At 36.1% G+C, this 18,148-nt stretch overlaps 1 protein-coding gene across 1 annotated transcript in view; it reads right to left on the bottom strand.

The window, feature by feature from the left end:
- LOC106871522 (integrin alpha-9) overlaps nucleotides 1-18,148 on the bottom strand; it is a 97,637-nt gene that overhangs the window by 17,921 nt on the left and 61,568 nt on the right. Inside the window, exons 7-16 of the mRNA XM_014918024.2 lie at nucleotides 17,610-17,698; nucleotides 15,370-15,420; nucleotides 13,733-13,870; nucleotides 12,032-12,134; nucleotides 10,006-10,188; nucleotides 7,554-7,751; nucleotides 6,151-6,287; nucleotides 4,675-4,794; nucleotides 2,784-3,268; nucleotides 1,968-2,166 (exon numbers count right to left, since the gene is read on the bottom strand). Of these exons, the coding sequence (XP_014773510.1) occupies nucleotides 1,968-2,166; nucleotides 2,784-3,268; nucleotides 4,675-4,794; nucleotides 6,151-6,287; nucleotides 7,554-7,751; nucleotides 10,006-10,188; nucleotides 12,032-12,134; nucleotides 13,733-13,870; nucleotides 15,370-15,420; nucleotides 17,610-17,698 (1,703 nt within the window). The remainder of the gene's footprint in view (nucleotides 1-1,967; nucleotides 2,167-2,783; nucleotides 3,269-4,674; nucleotides 4,795-6,150; nucleotides 6,288-7,553; nucleotides 7,752-10,005; nucleotides 10,189-12,031; nucleotides 12,135-13,732; nucleotides 13,871-15,369; nucleotides 15,421-17,609; nucleotides 17,699-18,148) is intronic.

Raw genomic sequence — 18,148 nt, 5'->3', positions numbered from 1 at the left:
CCTTTTGATACCAACCCAGCTGAAACCACCTCTGGCTCTGTACTACAAATGTTTTGTTTTCAAAAGTTCAGAATTAAAATTTTCCACCAAACCTTAGTCACAATTTATGTTCCTAACACTAGCTTAATGTTAACTAAATTATTTTACTACATTCTTTGTTATATTTAAAATTAATGGAAAGAGGCAGAGAGCGTCTCAACTGAAATATGGTAACGAAAGTGTTAAAGGTCTTCTCAACCTTATACTGTCTTTGTTTGCTAGCCACTTTACTCTATGTGCTGGGTATATTTTATTGTGGCCTTAACTCTATTATGGTTGCCCAAACAAGGACTACAAGAAAGTCTGTATGTCTGTTGAGTGGGAGACTATAGTATGGTAGGGGAAATAGTGATTGAAGTTAAAGGAGGGAGTAATGGGAGAGAAACAATACTGGAGTGAGAGTGTAATGGTAGAAACAGTATTAGTAGAATGTAATAGGAGAGGACGGGTGATGATGTGTGATAGTGAGGCTAGAGGTAGTGATAAGGGGGTATCAGAAAGACATGGTTTCAAAGAACAGATATAAACTTGTGAGTATATTGGGTGATTGACCCAAACGTAGATATATGCATCTCGGCCTCAACCATACTACTATTATATATGTATATACATACAGTATATATATATGTGTGTGTGTGTGTATATATAACTATTGGTAAGGGATTATCAATCCAGGCAAAATACTTCATAAGCTCTCTGCTGGCACACCAGGCTACTAATATTGTTTAGATTAGTAAACCAATCTTACAGCAGGGTCCAAGGTTGTAGATCATCAACCTTGTATATTGTAAATCTGTGGATGGGCTCCAGTCAAACTGGTTTTCACAGAGTGACATACAAGACAAGGTATAAACAATAGTCATTAAGGAAAAGTATGTAATGATCATCATTCATACCTTGTCTTAGATATAGAAGACAAGGTATAAATGGGGTGAAAAGAGAAACAGCATTGGTAGGATTTATAGGAGACAACAGGTGATACTGAGGCTAGAGATAGTGATAGGAATTGTGATCCAAAAATCCAGGTGCAATGTGAAAAGCACTGGTGTGGGTGCTGGTTCCATGTACACTCTGTTGAGTGGTTGGCATTGGGAAGGGCATCCAGCTGTAGAAACTATTCAAGCCATCCAACCCATGCCAGCAGGCATTAAATGTTGATATATGTGTGTGTATGTATATTATATCTTTTACTTGTTGCCGTCATTAGGCTGTGGCCATGCTGGGGTAACACCTTGAAGAATTTTTAGTCAAACAAATCAACCCTGGTACTTATTTTTTTTTTACACACGCACACACATACACAGTGGGATTCTTTCAGTTTTCATCCACCAAATCCACTCACAAAGCTTTGATTAGCCCAAGGCTATAGTAGTAGAAGATACTTGCTCAAGCTGCCATGCAGTGGGACTGAACCTAGAACTGTGTGGTTGGGAAGCAAGCTCTCTGAAGAAATGCACAGGGCTTACATTGAAAATAAAAATGTATAATAATATGGGTTCATTTCTTATCATTTAATATCCATTTTCCATGCTGGCATGGGTTGAAACAACCATATTAATATTCATGGAATGTGTTTCCCGTTACGTGGAAACAACCATATTAATATTCATGGAATGTGTTTCCCGTTACGTGGAAACAACCATAAAGACACACACATACGCTGGCCTGCTACACAGTTTGTTAACCAAATTTTGTTCACAAGCTTGAGGCTACAGGAGAAGGCAATTGCCCAAAGAGCTGTGCATCGGGATTGAACCCAGAACTATGTAGTTGTGAAGTAAACTTCCTACCACACAGCCATGCCTTCACCAATGTGTATGTGTCTGTTAGTGTATGCTTGTGTAAATGCAAAGTATTCATGTGTGGATACATATGCGTGCACACAACATGCAGTGGTTATACTTCCATCAATGAATCCATTTTCTTACCTTCAAAATAGCGTCTACAACAATTCTTACAGGTTTCCCTTTGATCTCCTGAAAGATGGTTTTCACACTCCCAGAAAACTGGACTTTTGTGATGTCACTTGGTCCTTTATTATAGAAAACATATTTATGTGCAACATTTTGTATTCCTGAACTTTTATTTCTTTTATCACTGACTACAATGAATGCGGGTTCCGATGACCTGTAGAAAGACACAAACTAAAATTACTTGCTTGTTCTCGCTTAGTTTTATTTCACTTTCTTCAGGTTTACCATCAGACTTGGGTTTGTTACCCACAGCATACCATGCACTCTCTTATGCATGCATGCATTCTCACATTCACACATGCACTCTCACATTCACACATGCACTCTCACACATGTGCATGCATTCTCATCATATTCTGATGCATGTACCTGGTGTACACTTATCAGATGGGTATACTGGGCTTCATATATTTTACCCTAGTGTCACTTTGATGGCATGCACTGCTCTCTCACTCAATAATAATAACAATAATAATAATAATAATAATAATATTTTCTACTATAGGTACAAGGCCTGGATTTTGTGGGGAGGGGGACAGTTGATCTCATTGAACCCCAGTGTGTAACTGGTATTTGATTTATTGACCCCGAAAGTATGAAAGGCATAGTTGACCTCGGTGGAATTTGTACTCAGAACATAGTGATGGGTGAAATACTGCTAAGCATTTCATCCAGTGTGCTAACGATTCTGCCAGCTCGCCGCCTTAAATAATAATAATAATAATGATGATAATAAGTGCAAAATAATTAGAATTATATTTCAATACTTACCCTGATAGAAGTAGCTGTGCCTTTTTTCTCATTTTCACCGTTAATTTCATAGCATCATTTTTGTTGCACATTTCTTCGCTTTGAGATGTGACAGAGAACTTCATTGGAAACATACCAAACTTCAAATTTCCTTCTTCAATCTCAAATGTCATGTTGTAAGTGAAATCTTCTTGTCTTATGGGATTCTTAAGATTGCATTTAACAACTTTGTTCTTTTCTTCACCTAATAAGACAATAGATTCTGCAGAACAGTTGACACCATTTGTAGCAGAGTTAGGGATGTATTGTACATAGAGCGGGTATCTTAAGATACCAATAGGCTGGTATGCAGCCTCCTCCATATTACGAACTGTAACTCTGACTTCAAACATAAAAGACTCTCCGATAACCAAAATATCATTCGTTCGAGGGTTTACAATTTGGAGATTTGGAACTAATTCACTGTAACAAATTTTGTCTTTTCCACACTCTGTAACAAATGGTATCTGTAAAAGAAATTGAAAAAAAAAAAAAAAAAAAAAAAACATCAACATGTTAAATTACTAAATTTAAATTGGTAATTCTCTGAAAAACTTTGTAGAATGGGGAGATTAAATGTGTTTCTGTTTTGGTGATTTTTACATTATGTAGACTGCTTTGATACCATATTTCTGTTGAAATTCCCTGCTAGTACATTATTTACATTTGACGGATATTTGTCCTCATCTTGTTTGTTGTTAACACAACGTTTCAGCTGATATACCCTCCAGCCTTCATCAGGTGTCTTGAGGAAATTTCGAGCCTGGATTCTCATTCATAAGGTATTTTTCGCTGTTATTATTATTATTATTCAGGTCACTGCTAGGAATCGAACTCGGAATCTTGGGGTTAGTAGCCCGCGTTCTTAACCACTACGCCATTTGCTTGTCAAATGTAAATAATGTACACAATTCCTCATCTCTTAAATATAGAACTGTATTCACTACCAGTGTTTCAATTAATTTTGAAGATAATGAATTAATTTAGTGAAATAACTTAGTCATTATTAAGCTAGTGTTTGAACATAAACTAACACGAAACTTTGATGGAAGGTTCTAATTTAGATCTCTTTAAAGCAAGGAGTTTGCATCACAAGGGTAGGTTTTGATGCGTTCATATGAAAAGGGTTAAATTATTTTTGTCCTGAAATACTTGAACTTCTCCTGCTTCAGTGGAACTCCACTCACATGTAGAGAGCATTACACTGGCCTCCTTGAGAGGATGAGTATCTCCGTCTTCACAACACTGATTTTCATTCCTGTTGAATAGCACTCAGCAGCAAACCCATTACTGGAGATCACCTTTTGATGAGTCAAGTGGTACCACGTCACCTGCAAATTCCAGCTGACCGATCCTTTACCTGCTGGCCTTGACACCATTTCCAACCCTGCTGTGCACATCATTCCTGTCCATAAAAGTTATGAACAGGAGAGGTGACAGTATGTACTCTTGATGGAGTCTGACACCCACATTGAATGATTTTGACTAAGCACCATTTAACAGAACACAAATACTAGGGCATTCATGTTGGGAGTTCAAGATAACAAGAAGTTGTCCATCAATCCCATATATTTACCTGTATTATTTCAAATTAATCATACGCTACTATCTCATATCTTTGAGATTTCAATGATGTGGTTGTTTATCTTTAGAATAACATTATAGGATAGATGTGAGAGCTTCGATCTGGTCAGTTTGAACATAAAACAGATGGAATATTTTGGCCGGATATGGTTGGTTTAAATGCTAAAGGGTTAAAAATACTTTGATCCTTTAGTCACATTATTTTAGAAGAATATTCTATTCAATTCCTGTTGGTTCAGTAAAGAGAATAGATATTGAGTGAAATTGGCTTTTTGTTTTTAAAACTTACTTCTTTTGTGAGTAATGTTGTGTCAAGTAAATTTTCAGCAGAACAGGATACACAAGTCTCGTTGATGCTGTAAGCTACTCTAAACTGCATGATCACAGAGGAGAAAATATTGTTGGTTTTCTAGAAATGAAGAATAAAGCAAAACAGTTGGAAAAAGGTAATAGTGTGTGTGTGCGTGCGCATGTGTGTATGGATAAAGTTACATATAGACGCAGTTAAAGATACAAATATATAGTTATAGACAGATACCAATGTCATTTTAGCATTCAAATTTCTATACTTTCATAAGTTAGATGGAATTTTATTGAGATATTTTCGATGGTTGGATGCCCTTCCTGTCACCAACCCTCATCTGTTCCCATGTAAGGTAAGATTTCCTCATAGCCAAACATGTTTTCACAGAATAATGGAAATCAATGACATTCTACAACTATCACATAATATCAAGACAAGCAGACGCACACTCACACGACAGGCTTCTTTCAGTTTCTGTCAACCAAATCCAGTCTCAAGTCTTTAACCAGCTCAGTGCTATATTAGACAAGACATGTGCCCAAAGTGCTGTACAGTGGGACTGAACTTGAAACCATGTGGTTGGGAAGTAACCACATAGACACACCTATATATGTATGTGTGTATATATATATATATATATATATATATATATATATATATATATAGCTTATTGAATCCTGTCAAACTGTCCAAATTATGCCATCATGGAAAAAGGATGTTAAATGATGATGGTATATATATATATATATATATACACACATATCAGTAATTACTCAGGTAGGCAGTTAGTGACCTTTATGTAGTAACACACAGGCGTGTGACTGAGTTGAAGGCAGATTTACTTCTGCCTTTATAACACATAAAGAAGACTGTTGTTGGAGTGTATGCAGCACATATACTACAGCAGTACTATGCATAGCTTTAATACTGAGATTGAAAGGTAGGGGCAAATTATGCCTACCTAATCTACAAAAAAATAAAATATTTTGCATTTTATGCACAGTAATCAGAGTAACCTCCATAATTTTATTGAATTAGGTGCATATTTTGCCATAAAAGCAAAATATTGCTATCGATCTACTTTATTCAAGGTAGGCATTGCCTACCTAGGTGGCACATACCTGATATATATATATATATAGGAGCTGGCGAGGCATGCACGCATATACATACACACACACACATGTATACAAGGGGGTGCTGAAGAGTTCCTGGCTTTGGATAAAAGAAAATACAGGAGAATCAGTTAATTATGATTTTATTCAACATATTCCCCTCTCAGATTCACACTTATTGCAATGGCCCTTCAGCTTTTCTAAACCCTGTATAAGAACTTGGAAGGTTGGGCCTCCAACCAGGACTTTCGCAATACCTTAAAGCCAGGATCATTTCAGCGCCCTTTGTGTGAGTGTGTGTGTGTGTGTGTCTGTTTTTCTGTAAAGGAGTGAGGGGAAAACATACCCGTGTTTTTAAAGCCATTGAAATACAACGTTCCTCTTCGCTTTGAAGTATTATTTCATTGGTGTTTGAACCTTCTAAGGCAACTCGTTTCTTGGCTTTTTCTTGATCAACATCCACATCAGTAATGATGGTTGTTTCTGGATAAATGAGGGGAGCAAAACAAAACAAATAAACTGAAAGATGTGGTGGGTGGGAAGTGGGGAAAAAGCAAATTTAAAACAAAATTTTAAGATTGAAGTTAGAAAAGAAAATAATTATAAAACATTAAAATAATAGTTTTCCATTAATGTACAAAACCAGTTTTTATTACAGATCAGCATATGAAAAGAAACTGTTCTTTATATGATTTGGTACTTATTTTATTAAGCAGAGAGGGACAACTGATTTGAACTAAGAAGGGAAATGGTCAAAACTAAAAACTGGCAATCCATTGATTACAATGATGAGGGCTGCAGTTGATCTGATCAATGGAACAGCCTGTTTGTGAAATTATTGTGGAAGTGGCTGAGCACTCCACAGACACGTACACTTAATGTAGTTAAGTGGACTGGAGCAACTTGAAATAAAGTATCTTGCTCAAGGACAAAACACACCAGTGGGAATGGAACTCACGACCTTATAATTCTGAGCCAAATACCCAAACCACTAAGCTATGTGCCTTCAAAGCTACTCTTTAGACAACTCCTTTCATCATTTTATGTAACACTAAAACAATTTTAATAATTATTAAAATCATTAACTGCTATCCTGTACTTCCACCCATAACACATCAATGGCTTGTTTGTAAAATCACTGAAGACATCTGTTTTCATATGATGTACTTTGGGTTCTATCTTTTTAATCAAGTGAGAAGGCAATGTCTAAGACCCTTTCCAGGGTGTCCAATGCTGGTGAGAGGGACAGTGAAGAAGATATCCTCAAACCAAAGACCTGATCTGAGTGTTTGCATCAGAGTGGACTCTACTAAAGGCACCCAGGGGATGGATTAAGTCTATCTGTAGTGAAATTGTTTAGCAGAGCCCATCTCATACTGGGATATGTCCTTTGAAAGAATGAAACTCACCTCTGCAAATTAATGGTCAATTTGCCCATTTTACTGTATTGCTAAGATTGGTATGTTGTTCCTACTTCGTAGCCCTTAGTTCAACTGGGTGGACAGCATAACTTGAGACCCTTGGTACTTTTGTGTGCTGTTATGTGAACCCTTTATCTCACAGCTCCATGGCCCCTCCTTTCCATTTAACTAGCTGTGCTCTCAATAAGATATTCTTTTGATACCAACCTTCCTGAGATCATTCTGTTTTAAAGTAATCTAAATTTTATGCTAATTTATATTCCAAACACTAGCTTATTAATAAGAAAGTTATTTTACTAAACTCTTCGTTATTTTAAAAAAGCCTTACTGATATTTTTTAAGTTTTTTCCTATGAGTTTAATACACAACTGTAAATCCAGACATCCAGAGATAAAGATTTCGCCAAAACATCTGACATCTGAAGGATCTAATTCTCCAGGGTTAGTTGTGATCCTGCTTTTGGCCTTTATTTCTCTTGAAGAGAGTAACACAGCATTATCTGATAGAAAGGCACCAGCAAAGAAATCTGTAAATGAAAATAAAATATACTGTATTGCATTGTTGAAATTGAGATAACAGCAACTGATAGAGGAAGTAATTTGTTTTACATTTGTTTTTTTTTTCTTTCTAAATTGGTACAGGTTAGATGAATTAAATGAATACATATTGTTGAGACATTGCTTTACAGATGGGTACCCTTCCTGTTGCTAACCCTTTCCTAGTTTTCAAATAAGGAAGTTTTCATTCCACTCATCTTCAAAGGTACAGATGGATGATTCATTGACAGGGAAATGACACCAGACGTCATCTGTAGCCCCACGATTTTTTGTGTAAGCACAGAAAAGGAGAATACTCACCCTCTCCAACCCATTCCAGCATGGCAAACAGATGGTAATTGATGTCACACTCATACTCTGGATTTTTCTACGACTTCTGTATACCAAATTCACTCACAAAGCAGGTCAGCTCAGGGCTATAGCAGAAGACACCTGTCCAGGTGTCCTGTTGTGGGACTGAGCTGAAAACTATCTGTGAAGGAAATTTCTTAACTGCACAGTTATGGCTGCACCTATAAAGTTAGCCATGCTTGTCGTTTGTTAATTTTTCAAGGCATGACTTGTGGATAGATGCCCTTCTTTACAAAAGTAGAGAATTGTTAAATACTTTACTCCCAGAATGAACTAATGGCTTTTTATGTCAGCATTTTTCTTTTCCATTATTGTTCAGTCTGGGAGGTGTTCATGACCCTTTTCATTTATGGGATCTCTAAGTGGATGGAAGGAAACAAGGGAGGTATTTTTGGACCTGCAGAGAACTGGCCCAAATGCTTACAAAAGTTTACTTCACTAAAAGCACCCAAGGCCTTATTGGTGGGTATTAAATCAGATGACAAATTGTCAACTGCCCAAGAACTTAAAATGCAAAGAGCTGGAAGAAGTGCACCGAGACACCTCATTTGACATTCTATAACTCTGTCAATCCACTCTACTGAAGTGAGACTTTATTTTATTGACCTCAAAAAGATGAAATATAAAGTTGACTGTGACAAGATTTGAACTCAGAGTACAAAGAACTGGAACAAACAGAAAGCATTTTGCTTTATACTCTGATGATATTGCCAATTTACCACCTGGGCTTAATCAGTTAGGAACCATTATTGGTCAGATTATTCCTGTATCTTCTAAAATAACAGCTGTACTGATAATGTTCTGTAACACAACAGGTCATTAAAATATTCCTAGAAGATACATAAGAATGGTTTTCTGTTGCCTTTTCTGGTTCCCAGGTGAGAGTATGTCAGCTCAACACTACAGACTAACAGAATACACATCAATACCCCTGCTGCTTACAACAGTTGACTACTTTCCATTTTGTATTATTTTCATCATTTTCAATTAGGTGAACTTTATCATTCACACTTAGTCCATTTCTGTTCAGTAACCTTTTTGCTTTTTATCAGAACATATGTGTGTGTGTGTGTGTATGTATATATATATATATACACACACACACACACACACACACACACGTATGATTACTATATATTCCCAAGGATAGTTTCTCTAGTGGGTGCTAATTTATCAGCTTCTATTTTCATGTAGAAAGTGTTTGTGTGATGTTTGTTGCTCAGTCATTGGCGAAGTGATGTTGGAAATACTGTTTTGTACACACAGACACACACTGCATACATGGATTAAATTCATAGAATTCATAAGGTTTTATATGGTTTAAAAGAACATTTTAAACATATGAATCTGACTGTGATGACCCATCCAACCCCTGTCAGCATTAAAAGTAGATGTAAAATGCTGATGATGCACACACACACATTCTTTTACTTGTTTCAGCCATTTGACTGTGGCCATGCTGGAGCACCACCTTTATTCAAACAAATCGACCCCAGGACTTATTCTTTGTAAGCCTAGTACTTATTCTATTAGTCTCTTTTGCCGAACCACAAAGTTACGGAGACATGAACACACAAACATTATTTTGCAGTATCAAAATTTCAATGGTGTGTTTGTATATTTTTAGAATGACATTGTAGGCTAGGTGTGAGAGTTTGGATCTGATCAGTTTTAACATAGAACAGGTAGAATATTTGGGCTGGATTAAACACTAATGGGTTAAAATAGAAGTTTGTATCATAGAACTAGAGGCTGTTTCAGGCAGCTTGGTATCAAAAGGGTTAAGAATCTTTCTTGAAAATCTCTTCCAGCTACAGATTTAACATTTTTTTTTAAATGTGTAAAACAAAAAAGTGGTAGAATGCAACTTACCATCATAACCATTTCCATCAACATCCATAGGTTTTGAAAATGAAATTCCAAAACCTTTCAGATTGCTGTCCAATGTCTTTCCAAGAATTTTCTGTCTGTTGTTCTCATTGAGTTTAAGATTGTTTCCAAAATATATATAAATGGCACCACAGTCTTCTTCATACGGTGCTCCAACTACAATGTCTGCGAGTGAAGTAGAAATAATTATGGAACAGATAAACAATACCAGACAATACAAATAGAATAAGGTGTTGGTGAGGGAAAAGGAAAATGATACGAAATAAAGGATGAGGAACGTAGTTTGGAGTGGAAGGACGGAATTATAAGAGGAAGCGAAATATGGAAGATAATATGACAATCAAACAAGGTAATTTGGAGTGGATTAGAGACGAGAAAGGAATTTGTGAGGTAGGTGATGAATGAGAAGAGATAAGAAGAGAAATTAGATGAGGGAAAAGATAACAGGTAGATAGAAACGGTTCATAATCTTGTTTCAGTCATTGGACTGTGGCTATGCTGGGGCACTGCTTTGAAGGGTTTTAGTTGAACAAATTTGACCTCGGTACTTTTTCTAAAAAAGTCTGCTACTTATTCTCTTTTACCAAACTACTAAATTAATGGATGTAAACAAACCAACACCACATTATTTACATTGGACGGATATGTCCTCATCTTGTTTGTTGTTACCACAATGTTTCGGCTGATTTACTCTCCAGCCTTCATATAGTGTAATGGTTAAGAGCACAGGCTAGTAACCTCAAGATTGCAAGTTCAATTCGAGGCAGTGCCTTGAATAAATAATAATAATAATAATAACAGCAACAACAACATCAGCAAAACAAAAAATACCTTAGGAATGAGAACCCAGGGTTGGGTTCAAAATTCTACCAAGACACTATATGAAGGCTGGAGAGTAAATCAGCCGAAAAGGTATGGTAACAACAAACGATGAGGACACATGTCCGTCCAATGCAAATCATGTGAATAATGTACAGAATTCCTCATTTCTAAAATACAGAACAGTGAAACCAACACCAGTTGTCTAGTGGTGGAGAGGAGACACAAAAGTATATATATATATATATGTGTGTGTGTGTGTGATAGGCTTCTTTCATTCTCTGTCTGTCATGCCATGGAGTGGGACTGAACCCCAAACAATGTAGTTGTAAAGCCATACCTGTGAAAAGTTAAACATAAAAATGTGTGTGGTGGTGGGTGAGTGGATGGGGGCAGCACATGCACTTGTATACATATATATTCCATTACTTTCTCATTTTATCACCTGTTTCTCCTCTCACTCTGGTTCTTTCACTCTTCTATCACCCTCTTAGTCTTTCCCATCCAGTTATGTGAGAATGAACTTTCTTTTGGGACAAAACAACCCTCTGGTGCTGGTGACTGATTGCATGGGGACATGGTTAAGGGAAGTCTACCGTCTTGCCAGAGACAAGACAACCTCTCTAGTATTAGTGCCACAAGAAAATGTATCCAGTACATTCTGCAAAGCGGTTGACAACAGAAAGCACATCCAATTACGGAAACCAAACCAAAGAATGGAACATGCAAGCAGGACTTGGTCCCTGATATGTCTAGAAGAGCAGTAACCCTGAATAAAAATAAATTAGCACCATGGCAACCAGTTGAGTGCATGCCAGCGTAGAAAAGCAGATGTAAACATTTAGATGAGCTGAAAGAAAGACAAAGCTGCTACATGGCCCTTAAGGTAAGAATTAAACTGTTCAGTTTCTTAACCAATCTCAGTATTTCCTTATGTATTATAGAGCAGAGGAAAGGTCTGTTATTTTGTGTATTAGATTTAGAGAAGAGGAGAAGCACACATGTTTTATACATTAAGATTTAGAAGGCAGCAATTTTTTTCTTTATTTTTTTTAAAAATTCATTTTTTTTTTTTTTGTAATAGTCTATTACTTCTATATGTTTACAATAAAGATCTTTAACAGTGGCATTTTTTTTATACAGAAAATGTGAAGAAAATATACACACACATAAAATGTCATGTCCTTACCTTCAAAACCATCTTTGTTGATGTCACCAAGATTTCCCAAAGCCATTCCAAAATGTGCATTAACAATATTATCCCCCTGAAGTTCTGACCTATGAAAGAGTCCCTGGAAATAAATTTATTCATTAAGTCATAAAAATAAAAACAAACATGCATTACTTCATATATTGGCTCTGTTCCAAATATGGTATAAAAATGCTGAGTTTTAGCTGTGTATAAACTAATGAGCATTATACAAAAGGGATCACAATGTGGGGCTGTATGATATATAGAATGGACAGATGGGTGGGGAAAACACTGCTACTAAAACAGGGTGGTATTCAGTAAAATATATTCCAAAGTTTCTCTTCTTTTGGGAGTGCGAAGAGATTTCAACTAATTCTGTATGGTGATGAATGCAGACAATGGCTGAATTTAAGAGTCTGGTGTGGGTATGAGATGATGCTTCAGACATTAACAGTGTTGTCATCATCATCTTCAATATAACCTCTACTTATATATCACAAATGTCACACTATAGACCTGCAAACATAATAGAACGATATTGCTGAGTAGGTTAATTAAACGTGCTCGTTTGTCTAACATCTAGGCTAGGTATAGGGTTAACATCTTTACTGTGAAACAATTGTTGAAGTCAAAAGTCATTGTAAAGGTTGCAAGTAACAATGAAAGAGTTTTGACAAACAAAAGCAAAACAAATGACTTAATGTTTAACCAAATTAAACAAACAATTGATTAGTTACTTGGATATTTAACTAATCGACTAATAATAAAGGAGTGGAATTGAACCAGTTAATAATATTGGCATAATGACTCTCCCAAGAAACAGCAAAATTTGTTTCAACACGCAAATTCACATGAAGAATCTTGCAAATAGATACAGAACTGAAAGAAAACTTGTGGTTAATGCTTGAAAACTGTTTTACATCCCATATTGTAGTAGTAGAAGTAGATTGTTGAAATTATTATAATAGGGCAGTGAGCTTGTAATCATGAGAGCATCAAAAAAGTTGCTTTATCATATTTGTTTTGGCTCTTTATGCCCTCAGTTCAAATTCAAAGTCACCTTTACCTTTTCATCCTCCTTTCAGGGTCAATAAAATGAAGTGCTAGTCTACTACTAGGGGTTGATGGTTTTGACTAATCCCTTCTTGTAGATATCAGGCCTTTTGCCTATGTTAGAAACCATTATTAAGATGTGGTGAGCTGGCAGGATCATTAGTACACATGACAAAATGCTTAGCAGTATTTCACTTGCTTAGATTCTGCTGAGCTCAGTGTTACTTTTCATCCTTCAGGGGTCAATAAAATGAATATCAGTCAAACACCGGGGTCACTGCAATTGACTAGGCCCTTTCCCTTAAATTTCAGGCTGTGTGTCTATAGTAGAAAGAATACATCATAGTATTTGTTTCATGTTTTTAAATTCTGAAGTCAATTTTGCCTTTCATCCTTTTGGGCTCAAAAATATTTTATTCAACATATTCCCCTCTCAGATTCATACACTTAATTCAGTGGTCCTTCAGTTTTTCTAAGTCCTGTAAAAGAACTTGGAAGGTTCAGCCTCCAACCAGGCCTTAAAGCCAGAAAATTTTTTACACCCCCTCATAAACTTATTCAGTTACTACAAAAATAAAAACATTTTTTGATTTATTGAATGTGGGTCATGTCACTGAGATCTTTAGAAAATGCTGACAATCTTACCCAACCAGTGCTGATAAAAACATGTACATGACCCTCGTTCTTTATACTGTACTGGTATGGTGCTCCTACAATTAAATCATCATTGCCGTCTCCTGTAAGATCTGCTGTGAGCAAACTTGAACCAAAACCACTTCCAAACTGAAATGTAAATAAATAAGCTCTTTTTTAAAAACAAAATTCTATTTTTGCATTTAAATCTGAAATACATTTTGGAAGTTTTGATTGCCAAAAGCTACAACACATAACATGAAGCTCAATCTGCAAAAAACAGTCAAATATCCTCAATCATACCATGCTGTCTTAAAAAAGGAAGGATGTATTGTAGACAAACTGAATGAAACCATCAGGGATGGTATTTTCATAAATCTATCTGACCAGGCCAACTTGGGGCTAAACGACTTTTAAAGATTGAATGGTAAAGTGGTTGCTTGCACACTTCTTTAGTAAATATACCAAGTAATTAATTTCAATCATTTTCTAAATGACTTATTTTAGTTTAAAAAACAGAAACACTGAAATATTTCATTAAAATTCAATATGAAATGGAATGGGGTGTGTGTCTGATTTTTAGCTGTAAGGGGGACAACTCTAGATATGTTTTGGCCTTATTAGACCTTTTCAGCAAAGTATAGTCTACTACTGCAGATCTGAGAAGAACTAGAGAAGTACAATGGATCTTTCAGACTAGAATATCAGTTGATCTGCTAGATTAAATAGTTGATTCATCCTCAATAAATTTCCGTAAGAACAAGTTTTGTTCTATATTTAAAAGATGAGGAATTATTTACATAATAATAATAATGATAATAGCAACAACATTGAAAAATACCTTAGGAATGAGAACCCAGGTTCGAAATTTACCCAAGACACCTGATGAAGGCTGGAGGGTATATCAGCCGAAATGGTGTGTTAACAAACAAGATGACAAATATCCGTCAAATGTAACAAGTTTTGTGTCTTAAACCTTGGGACAGTTTGTCCAACAATAATAAACATGGAATGCTCAGTAGTAAAATTCAAATGCTAACTAAAAGCAAAACACCATAGATCCAGAGTAATGGACACACATATATATATATGATATATATAGATCCCGGGTAATGAAGATATATATTCTTTTTTTTTAATTTTATTTGTTTGTCATTTGACTGTGGCCATTCTGGAGCACCACCTTTAGTTGAACAGATCGACCGTATTCTTTGTAAGCCTCGTACTTATTCTATTGGTCACCTTTGCTGAACCGCTAAGTTACGGGGACATAAACACACCAATATCAGTTGTCAAGTGATGGTGGAGGGGACAAATACAGGCACAAACACACATACATACATACATGCATGTATGCATGCATGACAGGCTTCTTTCAGTTTCCATCTACCAAATCCACTCACAAGGCTTAGGTTGGCCCGCGGCTATAGTAGAAGACACTTGCCCAAGGTGCCACACAGTGGGACTGAACCCAGAACGATGTGGTTGGTAAGCAAGCTACTTAGCACACATATACATATATATGTTTCCTAAACATTTTAATTGGTTGCCTTCACATCATTAAAGTCTGGTTGAACATAACTGACCAAAGTTACTCAACAACAATAAGACCGCTAATGAGAAAGAAATAATATGTATTTATTACTTACTTGTGTACCTTTATAATATTGGAACAGAGTGCCACCAGAGTAGAAATAAATCTGGAAAAATAAAAAAAAAACAATGGTAATAATAACTAGGAATCAACTTTAATGCTTTACTTGCTGTAGCTTTGTTTTGTGTTCCCATCTGTAAGGAAATATTAAGGTGTCAAGGTGGCAGAACCATTAGCATGCCAGATAAAATACTTAGCATAATCATCCATCTTTATGTTCTCAGTTCAAATTCCTCTGAGGTCAACAAAATAAGTACCAGTTGAAAACTGGGGCAGACCTAATTAATTTAACCCTTTCCTTGAAATTGCTGATCTTCTGCCAAAATTTGTAACTTATTATTAGTGGAAGACATTTGCTCATGGTACTGAACCTAAAATCATGTGGCTGGGAAGTGAAATTCTTAACCACACACACATTCCTGTGCCTGCAACCATGCCTGCACCTTTATATTTGATCAACCCTAAAAGAGTACAAAGTAAAGGACCCATAAATTACTGATGTTAACCTAATTCCTCTACCCCACCCCTTAGGTTGAAGCCTCAGAAATTGATATTCTAGAACAATTGTGTATTATCACATTGCAGATTCCATGGAGTAATTCTATATAAGAAGGTATACTTAACTTTAGTTTACCTTGTTCTAAATAATCTCGTAATTATAACCTCTACAGAGAACATGTATCCCTTAATTGAAAAAAAGTCATAATTTATGATCAAGGTGGGTCTTAGTCACCTTTTGTAGTGTCTGAACCTCACATGGTCTTTTAGCGATTGGTGTAAAGAATTAAGTAAAAGTCTGTAGAAGAATGTATTTAACTCTGTGACTCTTCTGTCATAAATACCAAACCAGCTGAAATAACTATTTCATAAAAATAAAAAGAACTATTTAAAACAGAAAGTAAGACTCAACAATTCATTTTAAAATGAACTGTTGATGGCGGGGATGGTGGTGGGAGTTACAGTGGTGGAGAAGGTGTTGATGTCACAGCAAAAGGGAGTAAGAAAGACAAGATACCTTTTACCCCCACCCCACTCATCCACATGTAAAGCAAACAGACCCCCTTGACTACAGGAAACTTCTGCAACTGTTAATGTAGATTAAAGTGTCTATGTCAAAACAGAACATTCCACGGGTGTTATTTATTAGTGTTAACATCAGACTTGTTGTTGTTACTTAAACCTCAGCTTTGTGTGTGTGCATGCTGCCTGTTCATCATAAGCGTGTGCCTGATAAACAAAAGGTAAGCATTTTATAATGTGAGCAAGCAGACAAATAGTTTATAAATGCCAAAGAAAATGCTGCTCCATCAAGTACTGAATGGAAGATGAGATGCTAACAAGCTTCTAGAATATAATTCATATCAGTGCCATATGCTCTTTATTAGCAACATTCAAAATTATTTCCCAATGTCTGTCTCCTTGAAATGATAGCATGCAACGTTTCTAGGATGTACCTGTTCACCTTTGGTTATCTATTAAACCATCTCTCTCTTTCCTTTCCATATACACACCTTAACCCTTTAGTGTTTAAACTGACCAAATGCAGCCAACATATTCTGCCTGTTTTATGTTCAAACTGGCCAGATTTCAGCCTCTCTAAAAATAAGCAATCACCTAATTGAAATCACAAGGCTACAAGATAAGGCAGAATAAACTCAAAACTATGTTGATGAATAAGCTTTAAATTTGACAGTCATTTGCAGTTCCCTAGGCTACATCTCACCTAGCAGCATCACATGGGGACAGAGAGAGAGAGAGGGGTCCAGGTAAGCCTGTGGTTAAAGAGGTTTGCTTCAAAACATTGTTTCAGGAAGAAAGGACACGGTGGTGGACTTCACCCATTTCCAAGTTTTACACTATACTTGGCCTGTAGATTCCCTTTTTGGAGTTCATTTTGTTGTGAGCTTTTGAGCAAATCTGGTCTCCTGTTAGAGAATCACTTCTTACTATCAGTTGAAGAGTACCACCCCATCTGACTTACCCATCATCATCATCATCATTTAACGTCTGTTTTCCATGCTGGCTTGGGTTGAACAGTTTGACTACGACAGTCATTGACTTGCAATAATTTTAACAGAACCTTAATAGCATCAGTTCCATCAAACTCTGAGGGTTTTTAAAGGCTCTAGCATGATACCTTCCTCTATTCCACCAAACTCGTACAAATAAAATGAAAAAAGATGTCTCCCGACTGATTTTTGGAATTTTCTCCCAAACGCATTTCATAAGCCTTACCTTTCCAAGCCCACTGGTTGAAATGCCAGGGGCTCCCACAACTGTATGTACTTGGTTGTTGAAGTACCTGCCACTTGTTATTGAGTAACCTGAAATATTAAAACAAAAAAAATCAATTCAAAGCAAACCATTTAAGATCAATGTTAAATCATTTCAGTTGCCCTTATTATTAAAATGATTGATTTTGCCTTTCTTTCTTTCAGGGTGGATAAAATAAATACCAGTTATTCACTGGGGTCAGTTTAATCAACTATACTCCTCTCATCTTGTCAATCTGAGAAATCATATCTCACCTCCATATGCATGCACTCATGTATATCATGACTCATACACTGTTCACTTTCCTGACTTTCGTACATAATTCTACGTACCGTACATACACCTTTGGTGAGGTGTAGTGCACCTGAGCACTATACACAATAATTTCATTATTATTGTTGTTATATAAAACTCTCTGCCAATCATTAATTCATTGCACTTCATTTTAGAGGGTATGTATTCATTTTTTTTTTTTTGCTCTCATGCAATCTGTTTCTTAA

The sequence above is a fragment of the Octopus bimaculoides genome, chromosome 18, assembly GCF_001194135.2.
Source record: "Octopus bimaculoides isolate UCB-OBI-ISO-001 chromosome 18, ASM119413v2, whole genome shotgun sequence".
NCBI classification, from domain to species: Eukaryota; Metazoa; Mollusca; class Cephalopoda; order Octopoda; family Octopodidae; genus Octopus; species Octopus bimaculoides.
Note: the sequence above shows the minus strand (reverse complement) of the source record. Positions and strands in the feature narration are given on the sequence as shown.